This window comes from Pelodiscus sinensis, chromosome 23, assembly GCF_052426305.1.
Source record: "Pelodiscus sinensis isolate ZL-2025 chromosome 23, ASM5242630v1, whole genome shotgun sequence".
NCBI lineage: Eukaryota > Metazoa > Chordata > Testudines > Trionychidae > Pelodiscus > Pelodiscus sinensis.
The window spans coordinates 15,745,414-15,758,603 of record NC_143074.1 but is presented as its reverse complement, the minus strand read 5'-3'; the positions used below and the strand labels follow the sequence as shown (position 1 = coordinate 15,758,603).

General features: G+C 48.6%; 1 protein-coding gene and 1 long non-coding RNA gene across 3 annotated transcripts in view; one reads left to right on the top strand and one right to left on the bottom strand.

The window, feature by feature from the left end:
* Window positions 1–13,190, bottom strand: part of CFAP77 (cilia and flagella associated protein 77) — a 127,297-nt gene that overhangs the window by 44,760 nt on the left and 69,347 nt on the right. The window contains exons 2-3 of the mRNA XM_075905745.2: window positions 4,555–4,654; window positions 2,422–2,650 (exon numbers count right to left, since the gene is read on the bottom strand). Coding sequence (XP_075761860.1) covers window positions 2,422–2,650; window positions 4,555–4,654 — 329 coding nt within the window. The remainder of the gene's footprint in view (window positions 1–2,421; window positions 2,651–4,554; window positions 4,655–13,190) is intronic.
* LOC142819347 (uncharacterized) overlaps window positions 1–13,190 on the top strand; it is a 72,887-nt gene that overhangs the window by 46,550 nt on the left and 13,147 nt on the right. The window lies entirely within an intron of this gene.

The following is a 13,190-nucleotide window of genomic DNA, read 5'->3' as shown; positions in this document are numbered from 1 at the left end:
ATTTTGCTTTGTTAAAACTCCAATGAGTGTACATTTTATTCCTGATTATATACATATATGGTTATGCAAGTACAGAGAAATGGAGATTCAGGCCCTCTGTTCTTTATACATGCATATACAATGATTATCTGAGGGTCTATCATTTGGGTGTACATCTCCAAACATAGAGATATGCATGAATAAAGAATATAGAGCCTGAATCTCTCCCGCCCTGTACTTGTGTAATCATTCATATTAGTAGAAAACAGGTAGTTAGATATCTAATGCTAGCTTGCATGCTTGCAGTAGCCATGCCTCTAATTAACTGCTGGTGCAAAACTGCATCCGCAAAAGGAATGGCGGGACAGAAGCCCCTTTAAAAATACTTTTAGCCCTAATCCTTTAACTCATATAAGTGAATCCAAGTAATTGAGGCGCTCTGAGATTATGGGCTGGATTCTCCATTGCCCAGCACCTTTGGTTATCATTTACATCAGTGCAAAGTGAATGTCCAATGCTACCAAACCTGAACTGTATACCTATATTGTACTTGTGTAAAGAGTTACACAGGTGCAGGGTGATAGATGATTGGGCCCTGTGTACTATGCCGTGAACCAAAGTGCTCCAGCAGGGAACTAGGTTGCATCTCCAAACAGTGACTTAAGAGAGGTTTGTTGTGAGAGGACTTGCTGTTGTGCAGAAGTCTCCTAAAACACACTTGGCTCCAACAGGCGCATCTCCAGCATTTCAGCTATCGGAATCCTGAAAAGGGCAGCGGCGTCAGCCTAGACAAAGCACAGATTAGCCACAGCAGCATAAAGATGTCTTCAGGCCCGGCCATAGGGCAAGGCAAGCAAGGCGGTTGCCTTGGGCCCTGCGCCTTCAGGGCTCTGTGCTGCATGGCGCCCGCCCACCTGGCTGCTCACTCGCAGCCCTGGCTGGGAGCTGCTCAGCCATGCAGTGCAGCCAACCACAACATGTCGCCTTTGGCACCGCAAACTCTTTGGCCAGGCCTGGATGTCTTGCTGTCTGATTGCATGCACATAGGTAGGGAGCATTTTACACCCACTTTCTACTGATATAAATAACACAAAGTGCCAGACTATGGAAAAATCTAGCCCATAATCCCAGTGTTTCAACTGCCTGGACTAAAAAACACGAGTTAAAGGAAAGGGTCAAATATACTTTAAAGGGGTTTGGCTTCAGTCCTGACACTCCTTTTGTGGATGGAAATTTGTACCAGTGGTTTATTGGGGTCTGGTTAATGGAAGGCATGTAGAATCCCAGCAGCACTCCAGGTGTTCCCGATTCAGCCACTGCTGAAACTGACCAGCGGCTGACTCTAGGAAGCCTGAGGCATAGCTGCTCTGCCCAGGGCTTCCCTGAGTCAGCCGCTGGTCAGTTTCAACAGCAGCTGAATCGGGACGCCTGGGACAGAGGAGCTGGGGTGCTGCTGGGTTGGTCAAGCAGCGCCACACCTCGGCGCTGTGGGACCAACCCGGCAGCACCCCAGCTGCTGTACCCCAGGCGTCCCGATTCAGCCGCTGCTGAAACTGACCAGTGGCTGACTCAGGGAAGCCCGGGGCAGAGCAGCTCTGCTTTGGGCTTCCTGGAGTCAGCTGCTGATCAGTATCAGCAGCGTCTGACTTGGGGACACCTGAGGCAGAGCAGCTGGGGTGCTGCCGGGTTGGTCCAGTAGCGCCGAGGAGTGGCGCTGCAGGACCAACCTAGCAGCACCCCAGCTGCTCTGCCCCAGGCGTCCCCAAGAGCAGCTGGGGTACTGCCCGGTTGGTCTTGCTGCGCCAAGGGTCCGCGCTACCCTGACCAATCTGGGAGCACTCCAGCTGCTCTGCCCCAGGCGTCTCCGATTCAGCCGCTGCTGGTCAGTTTCAGCAGCGGCTGAATCAGGGACTCCTGGGGCAGAGCCGGACTATCTATCGGAAGGGGGGACTATGAGGGGTCTGGGGTGGCACCCTCCCCACCCGAGACCCCTCATAGCCCCCCCTTCCGATAGTCCGGCATATTTGATAATCCGGCACCCCCTGGGTCCCAAAGGTGCCGGATTATCGGAAGTTTACTGTACTATGTGCTTTACTGAGAAAGGCCACTCCCCTTCTGGGGAGTCAGATGTGCATGTGTAATGCTGATAGGCAGAACCAAACCTTGGGGCAGGAGTCGCTGCAGCTTGAGCTAAGGTCATAGAGCACACTCATTCTTTCTCTCTGTAAATGATTTAAGTGCCACTACATGGGACAGTGCATTGCATCCAGAAGGTGTGTGGGTTACCCATGTTGGAGCTGAGTGTGTTTTAGGAGACTCCTGTGTTACAGCACTTCTACTTATAGCAAACCTCCCTTACGTCCATCCTTGGAGATGCAGACAGGCAGAACAGATCTCAGTGGAGAATCTAGCCCTTAGAGTAGCCTGAGGTTTCTCTCTTACCGTGCTAGCATTCCATAGGTCATATCTGGAGGTACTTTCGGAGGGGCTCTCTTAAAACGACTCTCATCATCTTCATTGCAGCGGATGTCCTTCCACTGGCGGTACAGGTTGAATTCACGTGCTGTGACATAACCAGCCTTAAGAGCTCCCCGGTTCATGGCCTTGTAGTCCCGTTGCATCTCCCTTGGGGAAGGGGGCTTGGGTTTCATTGAGTGCCAGTGACCTATCGCTAAGAGCCAGAACAAAGAAAGTTACTAGAAATCAGTTTGAATAACCCATCCTGGGTGAAACTCATTCTGGTGCAGAGGGCCCACTCGAGGCCTATGTACAACATCACTGGGACTCAGGTGATGCATAGACCTTTTGCTAGTCCTCTACTCAGAGTGAAATTCTAAAATTCAAACTGCGTTCATATCAGTACAGTGCATACAGAGACAGGCAAGAACTGGCAAAAATCCATAAATCTCAAGTGCAGAGTTCACGTTTCCCCCAGTTTTCCACCTCCCCCCATCCATATAAATGCTTATAAATCACCAATTTTGGCAAATTTTGTCTATTTTTAATTCACAGAAAGTTATGTAAATTGCCACAAGCATCCAATGCAAAAGCCAGTTCTGAGCATAAAGTGGGATAATTCAAGCCTGTTTCTGCTTAGATTTGGGCCCATCTCTGCTCATTTTTCATATCCAAGAGCAAAAGTTTCTGCAAGGGTAGATCAGCTTCAAAAGTTGTAAGGAACCTTGAGTTTGCAAATAGCTGTGCATTTTCTTAGAAAATCTCTGTACACTCACAGGAAGGCCTCAGCAACATCACAGAAGCATCAACAACAGCCTGGTCTTGATTGAAGCACATGGTTGGTTTCAAACATTCTATCCTCTCTCTGCATGTGTCTACACAGCAGCACTAGCTCAAAATAAGCTATGCAAATTGCACAGTTTATTTTGAGAGAGACTGTCTACACAGCGCCAAAGTTTGAAATAGATCACTATTCCAATAAGTCCCTAAATCCTCATGGAACAAGGTTTACTGGGATGTTGGAATAGCAAGAGCATTATTTTGATTGCATTTCAAAATAATGGGTGTACTCTTAAGATGCGGAAAATGCTATTTCAGGATACCAGACGTATCCCGAAATAGTGCTGCTGTCTGCACATACCCAATGGGAAGCAGTTGACCATGTGTTTGAGTACCAGGCTTTGTTTATATTTGGAATAAGCCTTGATTCAACCATCAGAGTCTCGCCAGGGGATGTGGGTGCACTATTACAAGCCCTGAGTATAAAGAAGGAAAGCTGTGACTTGCACTAGTTAACCTTACACTGGCTTCAAACCAGGAGTAAACTCACCTGGAGCATGTTACAACTTTCCTCGTCTACATTTTTGTGGCTTGCAGTGCTGCAGCTAAACCTGATGGTGACTATTGATGAGTTGGATCCCAAATATACATAAGTCCAGGGACTCTTGGCCAGGGGCTCTTGCACACAACAAAGACCACAGATGCTGTTCCCATGAGCAGGTAAAATGTTACTCTCCCCCTTCAGTTCAGTTAGTGTTTTGTTTCCTCCCATTGGTATTAGGACTTTAAGAAGCACAAGGCATGCTGTTACACTCTAACCTGCAGGTTGTTTGGTGACCTCCAGGTGAGGGAAACCTTTTAATAGCCTCTAATGCTGTAGTGGGCAACCTGAAGCCTGCGAGCCACATGCAGCCCATCGGGGTTCTATGTATGGCCCATAAGACATTTTGTTTACTGTTGCCCACAATGCAGGGTTGCCAGATCCTGCTGGTTTTCATCTACATAGGGTTTTTTTTACTACCAGTATTACAAAAATGACATGTACTTAAAGCGAAGGCACGTGACGTGAGGTACATGATGATTGCACACAGCATTGTGAGAGCCATGTGCTCCCTCTGTATTCCATCAAAGCACTGCTATGCTTCAGTCGGCCCACCCCGCAAATTCTAGGCACACAAGTGCAGTTGGCAAAACTACCCTATCCCAGGAGACCATCTTGGTTGTGAAAATCTTGTGGCCCCTGAGATAAAGGAGGGCCACTCATGCATCCCACTTACTAGCTTAGGTTGCTCCTCACTGCTCTAATGGGAACTCTAATCTTTATTTGCATTGTCATACCTTCAGGTACACCTCCATCATCCCCATGAAGGTATAACCCATAGGCAAAGTCATAGCCTGGAAGAGTGTAGCAGCTTCTCCGAGGTTTTCCTAGTTCTGCCTGCAAGGGAAAAGATGGAGGGAGAGAGGGGGAGAAAAATAAGATTTTTTTCTTAACCAGTTAAAGCCCCTGAAAATAGGAATTTGTAATAAAAGCTCAGATAGGCCATGTTTACAGTGGGAAAAATTCTCAAAATGTTCCCAGTGTTGCTACCACCTGTTTGATTTCCCCAAGTGTCTCCAATGCTAGGAGCTCTAACATAGACAGGTTGATGATAATGTCAATTTGACTTTCTCTGAGGCAACCAAGAGATTTAAAATGATAGCACCCGGGGCGGCCCGTCCATATAGGCAAACTAGGCGGTCGTCTAGGGCGCCAAGTTAAATTGGGCACCAAACTGTGGTGCAATACCATTTGGAGGTGAGGGCACCGATTGCATGGTTCACCTAGGGCACCCGTTGCTGGCAGCTAGTCTAGGGCCGCCCCTGGCTAGCACATACTTGGAACCTGGTCTTCACATTGCTAACGAAGGCGGAGCTCAACTGGTCTTCACAAGGCCAGACGTATTACACTCTCAGGAATTGTCTACAAATGGTTCTGTCCCATGTACATCAGCAACTACTTCTGTCGCCTCTAAATGAGGCTGAGCTAGGAAAGCTTGCTGCTTGCAACCATTTTCAGCAATGGGTCATTTCCTAGTGGAAAGGGGTTCTTTTAAGCCTGGCTGTTGTCTGAAATGGGACTCTAAAACCAGCACCCGCGGAAAGAGAGGCTCTTGTTTTGCTGAAGGACACAGGAGCAGAACATTTCACATTTTCACACTTTTAAATTTTTCATCCATGCAATACAGTAATTCATCATTTAACACGTGCCCGCTTAACATGTTTTTGCGATAGCACAATTTTCTTTTTAGGGAACGTATTTTGAATTACATGACCGTCCCCGGAATACACGATTTCCCCAGCCGGCCCATCGCTGGCGGCTGTGCGAGGCTTCTCCCGCATCCCTGCAAAGCGGCGGAGGGTTTGCTGTTTGCCGCGCCGTTCCCCGGCGACCCCCCCTCGCCAGACGCAGTGCGGGTCCCGGCAGACCTGTCATAAGGGCATACTCCCAACCCCAATCCCTCTCCCCTCTCCTCCCCTTCCCTTCCCCAGAGCCAAACACCTCCCCTCCCTGCTGTAACCCAGTCCCCTTTCTCCCCCAACCTTATGTCCTGGTCCCAACAGACACCACCGCTTGAAACGCAACCCCCACCTCTTCCATTATTTTCAATGGGAAAATTGACCCACATAACACGTTTTCACTTAACATGATCGTTTTCTGAAACATATCTATAGTGTTAAATGAGGAATTACTGGATTATTGTGCATTGCACCAATGAAGGGTTTCCTTCTGCACTTGTTTATGAAAATGACCTACACTCTCCAGTCCTTAATTACATTCAGCCCCTCTATTCAAGTATTTGCAGCTGTAAACTAATTTGGACTGATGGATGGGAGTGGAGGGAAGCAAACTGACCATTCTTACATTTTGTCAGAGAAAAACATTACTTATCAGGTTTGTCCACGGTAGTGTGAGCCAACATTTGCTTTAGTTTTGGGATTTTATTTTTTTATCCATGTGCATTTGAATCCCTCTCCCAGATTCAAATGGACTCCAAATCTCAAAACAAAATTCCATCAAAACCATCAAGGTTCACTAGGTTTGGAGTCAAAACCAGGAGAAACTGTAAATTTCGCATGTTTGTCTCAAATTCATAAGTCAACTTAGATTTTCTCTTTTGCGAATGAATACACATGGATTTGAAATATTAAAATAGAATATGTTCAAATCCACTTGGTTAATTCTGAGTACATATATCTATTTGAACAAGGTTATGGAGCGATACTTCTGCAGATTATACCTTTTTGTGTCTAAAAGCCCTTAAATTTCCTTCAGCTCTTTGTGTGTCTTTCATTTACAAGTTGTACATGCCTTTCGAAAATGGGAATTCACCCCAGAAGAGCCTATCATACCCTCACACATGTCCGGGAATGATCAATAATCTCAGAGAAGCCAAATCTAAGCAACCAACGGGGAGAAAGAAAAAAAAAGATTAGTGACGGGTGCTTGTGGCTCAGCAAAGAAAGCATGAACACAATACGTCCATTTTTATTTAGTTTTAAAATTAACTCTCTTTTGCTTTCTTGTGTCTATCCCATCTTTGTGCAATCTGTGGGATTAACCAACCTCACTTCAGTCTTGTATCTTTGGACTGTGATCTCCATGGTGAAGTCCCTCTGAAATATGCAAGTCTTGAAACCTTTTTGTTGGCATGTGCAAGGGAGGGGGCAAAAAGGAAAGGGGTGATGACTGGCTGCCTGAAAGCTCATGTCCAGTGTGTTTCTGCTTTTGGATGGCTGGAGCAAGCATAGGCAAGGAGCTCCCAACCCCCCTTGTTCTTTCTGTGTGGTTTGGGATGGGATATTTTTCAGACTAGAGAGGGTATAACTATGACGTTGCCAGGTTGTGTACGGTCACCTTGGCAGGAGGGGTGTGGAAATTCTCAGCTCTAGCCACATGTGGATATTTCAAAACCATCAGCAGTGAGACAGTGATATTGAAATGACTGTTGTTATACTCCAGGGTCAAAATCCTTTTGAGAATCAGTAGGCAAATCACACCTCCCTGGCCCAACACTGCCCTTTCTGCAAAGCCTGGGTCAACAGGATGAAAGAGATTTTTGGAAGGCCAATAACCCCCCCCCCCTTCCACCAATCTGACACCTGCTATACAGTGGACACCTGCTATACAGGGGCTATACAGAGGATCAGTAGCCACGGAGCACTCTTACAATAAGAATTTAGCTTTACAATTGGTGCAGTGGCTGATACCTTGTGCCATATACTAATAAACCAGGTGTGGGGAATCTAAACCCTGGGGGCTGGACTCAGCCCCCAGCTTGTCTGGATCCAGCCCCCAAGGCTCGGGGCTCCCCCCCCCCCCCAGCATTGGGGAGCCCGCGCTGGTGCTCCAGCCACAAACTCCTCCCCACAACTTCCCTTATGGGCTGGAGCACTCCGCTGCTGTGGGGGGAGGAGCCCTGAGCCACGTGGGCTGGAATCAGGCAAGCCAGAGCTGAATCCCACCCACAGATTCTGCCTGGTGGAGGGAGGAAGCTGCTCCACATGCTGCAGCTCCCCTTCCCCCTGGCTGCTGCAGTAAAGCGCTGCCTAGAAGCTTTTCTCCCACACAATCTACTAGCCCGGTCCCCCCTAGGCTCTGCCGTGCGAGGAGAATGTGGGGAGTGTCTTTCTGCTTCTCAGTTGGGGGCCATGTCAGTGAGGGGTGTTTTTTTGTTTTTTGTGGTTTTGCTTCACTTGTGGCCCCGGACTGATTTTTCTGTGGGCCAGTGGCCCTCAACCCCCAAAAAGTTTTCCCCCCCTGCAATAAACCCATCCTCCTTCTGTGCTTGTCTACACAGCTCCCAGCGAATGCTTGACAGGCCTGCGATCTGCAGTGCACACCGGTATGTCGCATTCCAGCTTCCCCAGGTAAAACCTGCCAGCAGGCACCGACGCAGTCCTGTTCCAAACAGGGCAGCATGAGCTTACACTAAGGGACACGCAGTATGCTCAGCAGGGTCCCCAGGCAGGAGCTGGAGTACAACACACACGGTGTGCTCTACAAGTCACCCCTCTGCAGTCCAGACTCCAGCACAGCCAACTGGCAAAACCTCATGTGGTTGCCTTTAAGAGGTGCTGGGGGCGTAAGTCTCTGGAGAAGGGAAATGGCACTGAATATCTGCAGGCTGGAGAGGCGATGCCATAATCTGGCAAGTTAAAGAAAAGGAAACGTAACATAAGTCAAAGGCATCGAGGAGTCCTGTGGCACCCAGTGCAGACCAGGCCTTACAGACTAACAGATGTATTTGGCCATAAGCTACCCCTCTGAGGAAGTGGCTTTTACCCAGGAAAGCTTATGCCCAAATATATCTGTTAGTCTCTAAGGCCTGGTCTACACTAGGACCTTAGTCCAAAGTTAGCCCCCAAAGGTCAATTTTGTAAGCAGTGCGTCTGCATTCCCAAGCCTGTAATTCCGGAATAAGGGGCTGTGGAATTCAAACTCGGTAGGCTATGGAACTCCGGCTGTGGAATTCAAACTCATGAGGAATAATGCCATTCCCAAACTTATAAGTCTGAAATAACGTTAGTGTGGTCGCTGCAGTGCCACAAATTCAAAATACATTGGCCTCCAGGAGGCCTCCCGTCGCTCCCCAGAGTGCTTGCTGGGGCTCTGAGTCTGAGGTAGCGCATCCACATTAACGGAGCCTGCCTCAGGCTATGTTTGATTTCTCCCCATAGTGAGGACACGGAACTTCCAATTTGTAAAATCGGGTACCCAGAAGTGGAATTTAGTAAATTTTGAAATAATCTCCTAGTGTTTACACGGCCCAAGGTGCCACAGGAGTCCTTGTTGTTATTGCAGATACAGACTAACATGGCTACCCCTCTGATGAGTCAAAGGGTGAGTGCTGACCAGGGCCACTAGACCAACAGATGCCTCTTTAAATGAAAATCAAAAAATAAACAAAGGAAGGGGTAAAACAGCCTTCCTTCTACCCTTCTCTTCCTTCACTTCTTTATTCAGCTTGTGACAATCAGCCACCATGCCTGTCTTGGGGACCAGCAGTTAGTAAACACTAAAACTCTAAGTAATTTACCACCAGGGTTTATTTTCTCTCTATTTTAACAACTTTTGCTGAATGTGGCCCATACAGAATGGCAGGGTATTGGATCAGGTCTGCCATGGTGACTTGCCTGAGGCCCCAGATTTAAACTGCCCTGTGCGCATGGAGGAGACAGGGTTTTGCCATTTGAGTATTGTTTTATTCTGCAAATGGACGCAGCCCTGCATCCATTCTTATGAAGAGCAAACCCTTTACAAATGAAAGGGCTAAAACTGTTTCTTTTTAAATGAAAGTTTTGGTTCAGACTCGTGAGGGCCACCAGAGAAACCCTGCTACACCAAGGGTGGGCTATAATTTTAGACGGCGGGGGGGGAGGCCGGCCATTTCACAAAGTTTTGAAGTGGTCCCAGGTTGCCCTGGAAGGGGTGGGGCCTTGGGCAGAAGAGATGGGGCCAGGTCACTTCTGTGCTCCCCTGCCCACAGACCCTGATTGGCTGTTCTGGTGGTTCCCTCTAGGCGCCACCCTATCGGGCTGTGGGTGGGGGAGCACACAAAGTCTCTTGCTCCCTGCCCCCACCCTGCAATGGGTGCTTGGCGCTGTGCACCCCTGGTGGGGAAGGAGGCCCTGATTGACCTGAGGGCAGGGGACTGGCAGGGCATCTATGGGCCAGATCCGCTTGCAGAGGCTTCCTTGCCCACCCATGTGCTACAATGAACCACTGCAAGCTCTATTCAGTCCCTGAGTAGCATTCCAGTGGGGACAGTGCATTACATTTCTTACAGCTACTGTTGCATTATCCCCCTTGGGGGGGAGGGGCAAAGGACAAGGCTGGTGGGGAGGTGCAATATAAAATGCCTGTAAAAATTGTCAGTGTGGGGTGGAGTGCAGGGGACTCAGCGCAGGGGTTGCGGGGGGCATAGGGCAGGAGGTGGGGATGTGGGAAATGCAGGAGTCAGGTTTGGAAGTGTGAGGACGAGCTCAGGGCAGGGGTTTGGGGCCTGGGCATAGGGTTGCCAGGTGTCCGGTATTGACCCGGACAGTCCGGTATTTTCACCTCCTGTCCGGTTAAAAACAAAAATTCAGAAAATACCAGACACCTAAAATGTTGGTATTTTCTGATTTCTCTTCCGGACCAGGAGGAGAAAATCCTGGGTACTTACCTGGTTCCACACAGGAGCAGTATGGCCCGGAGCAGGAAGACAAGATGGCAGAGGCCGCCAGCAGCCTCTTAGGGCCAAAAAGCCCTAAAGGCATTTCTTAAAGGGGCCATGTTGGGTTTTTTATTTATTTTTTGCTCAGGGTCCTTTTTTTTTCTTCTCCAAAACTTTGGTCTCTCCCCCTCTCGCCTTTTCTTTTCCTCAACAGAATATTTTCCCCCGCTGGTTTTTTTTTTTTTTTTTTGGAGGGGGGTGTTTGGTATATTTGGTTAAACCATCTGGGTGGTGGATTAAGATAGGGTTGGGAGAGACAAGCCCCCCAGCCTTGCTCCCAACCCTGCCCCTTCTGTCCTCCCAGCACCACGGGGAGGCCCCACCCTCCCCGGCTCCAGAGCACTGGGGTGGGCAGGCAGCGCATGGCCCCAGTCTCCCTGGCCTTGGAGAGGTGGGGTGGGAGGAGAGTGTGTGCTGCCCTGAAGCACAGGGAGGGTAGGTGCTCCGGGGCAGCAACACTCCACCCCCAGTACCCTTACAATAGGCATTCTAGGGGTGGAGTGTGGGCGGGGCCATGACTGACGGTCTGGAAGGGAAATGCCTTCCCTTGCTTATGATACCTGCCACCCCTGGTTTGGGGTGTGTGTGGAGGGGTGCAGGAATCAGGGCAAGGGGTTCAGGGCAGGTGTAGGAAGTCTGCAGGGGCCAAGGGTGCCTTTTAGGGAGAGAAGGGGGAACTAAACCACCCCCTTATCCTACCAATGGTTCTTGTTGCTTGCTCTTCCCTTTCCGTCACTGTCGGGGAGTGAGAGGAGAGGTCACAGCCTGGGTCACGCACTCCTCTGCCACCTGCCCTCAGTGGCCAAGAGGGAGAGCAATGCAGGTGAACTGGTACTTTTCTCTCACTCCCTGATAGTGAGGAAGGGGAACAGCAAGCAACAAGCAGTGTTGGTAGGAATGGAGGGGGACTTCAGTCCCCCCCCCCCTTCTCCCTAGTGGAGCCCTGGGAGGGGGGCATGGGCAGTCCTGGACCAGTGTGGGGTGGGCCTCCAGACAGCCCCTTTCATCTGCCTGCTGTTTAGCACGGCAGCTTGCAGGAGAATCCTTGTAGCCCAATTAGGAACAGGGCCCCCCTGCTGCCTCCTCCAGCTCCACCTCTGGCATTATCCCTGTCTTACAGATGGGGAATTTAAAGCACCAAGAGTTGAAATGACTTGCCCACGGTCACACTGTGCATCAGTGGCAGGGTTGGGAATAGAACTCAAGTCTCCTGTTACGCAGCCTTCAGCTTTAGCTGCAAGAGAAGCCTCCCCTTTATCTATTGATCCCTATGTTAGAGATTTTAGGTATATTTCTAGTAAATGACCAGGACTTAAGAAATTAGTGACTGGAGGGAAGGAAATGTGAGCAATGAATAAGGCTGAAGCTGTTACCAATTTTCCTTACTATTGAAAATGTCTCCACAAAAACAATGCGACTACCTTTGATAACTCCAGATTAAGAGCTTTAGAGAGAGGAGGTATTAGATACAGCAGATTAAAAATAGACATCCTGATTCCAGAGATGGCCTATTCAAAGGATCTGCAGGGAGTTTGTACATGATGCCACCTTCATGCAGTTACATGTAACCCAGAACCAATAAATAGCCTCCTCATGAGCACCTGAAAAAAATTAACAGAGAAGGCCAAAATTGTGGGTTTATAGCATTTTTTTCAAATACACGTGAACAGGCTTTTCCCTGGGATCTCATCCTGATCTCACAGAAAATGATGGTTTGCCGTCAAAAATTAGTTAATAAAATGAAGGATGCGTGTGGTGTGTAGGAGAGTGCCCCAGCCAAGGCAGAGGCCTGTAACGCGTTTGCAAATCTATTTGGAAAAAACTTAAGGGAGACTTTTAGCATGGGGGGAAGCGGGTGAGATTTGAATGTTTCCACCCATGGAACACATTGATTTCATCGCCAAGCGACCTGAAATTGATTCTCTATTCTAGTGCATGTTGTGCTGTCATTTACACCACTGCTCAGTGAGTCCACAGCACCTTGGTAGAAGTGACTACACAAGATGCAGGGCAATGGAGATTCTGGCCCAATAGGCCAAACCCTGCAAGAACTCCTGACTGCCACTGAAATCCATGGAACTAGGAGGTTCTGAACACCTGTCAGAGTTTGGTTGTATGGGTCCTTCTACTCAACTGCTCTCCTATGTAAGGCGGACACTGTATCAGCTACAGACAAAAGGCAATCTTTTGTAATAGTCAGGGATTAAAGTTTGCCTCATTCACAAAAAGCTGTTGTAACTTTATCAGTCAGTTTACCTCGTCATCAAGTGATTAGACGTCCTGCATTACTAAGTGCTTCCGAGAGGTACCCAAAGTTAATGGAAAGCCTCCTGTTTCTCTTCCCCCGCCCCACCAGCATTGCCTCCTTTCAGGTTTTGCCTGTCACAAAGCAGTTTGGCTGGAATACAGATCTGTCTGACAGCTGTCCCCATCAGCAGACAACTTCATTAAACCTCATTAAGATGTCATCTTTCTGCCTTATTTCCCACCTCTCCACTCTAATTAAAACCATCTCACTCTGCATCCCAGGCGGTCTTAATTTTCTCTTGGTACCTGCTGCAAGTTTTCTCCCTTTATGACGTTAGCAAGGAAAATCAGGCATCTTAAATATTGTTTATGCAATTCTACATTCAGAAAAGACTACTCTTTTTTTCCCCTGAAGCACTCCCAATGCATTTAATCATCCTTCAGAGACCCCATCCTTCCAGGACGAGA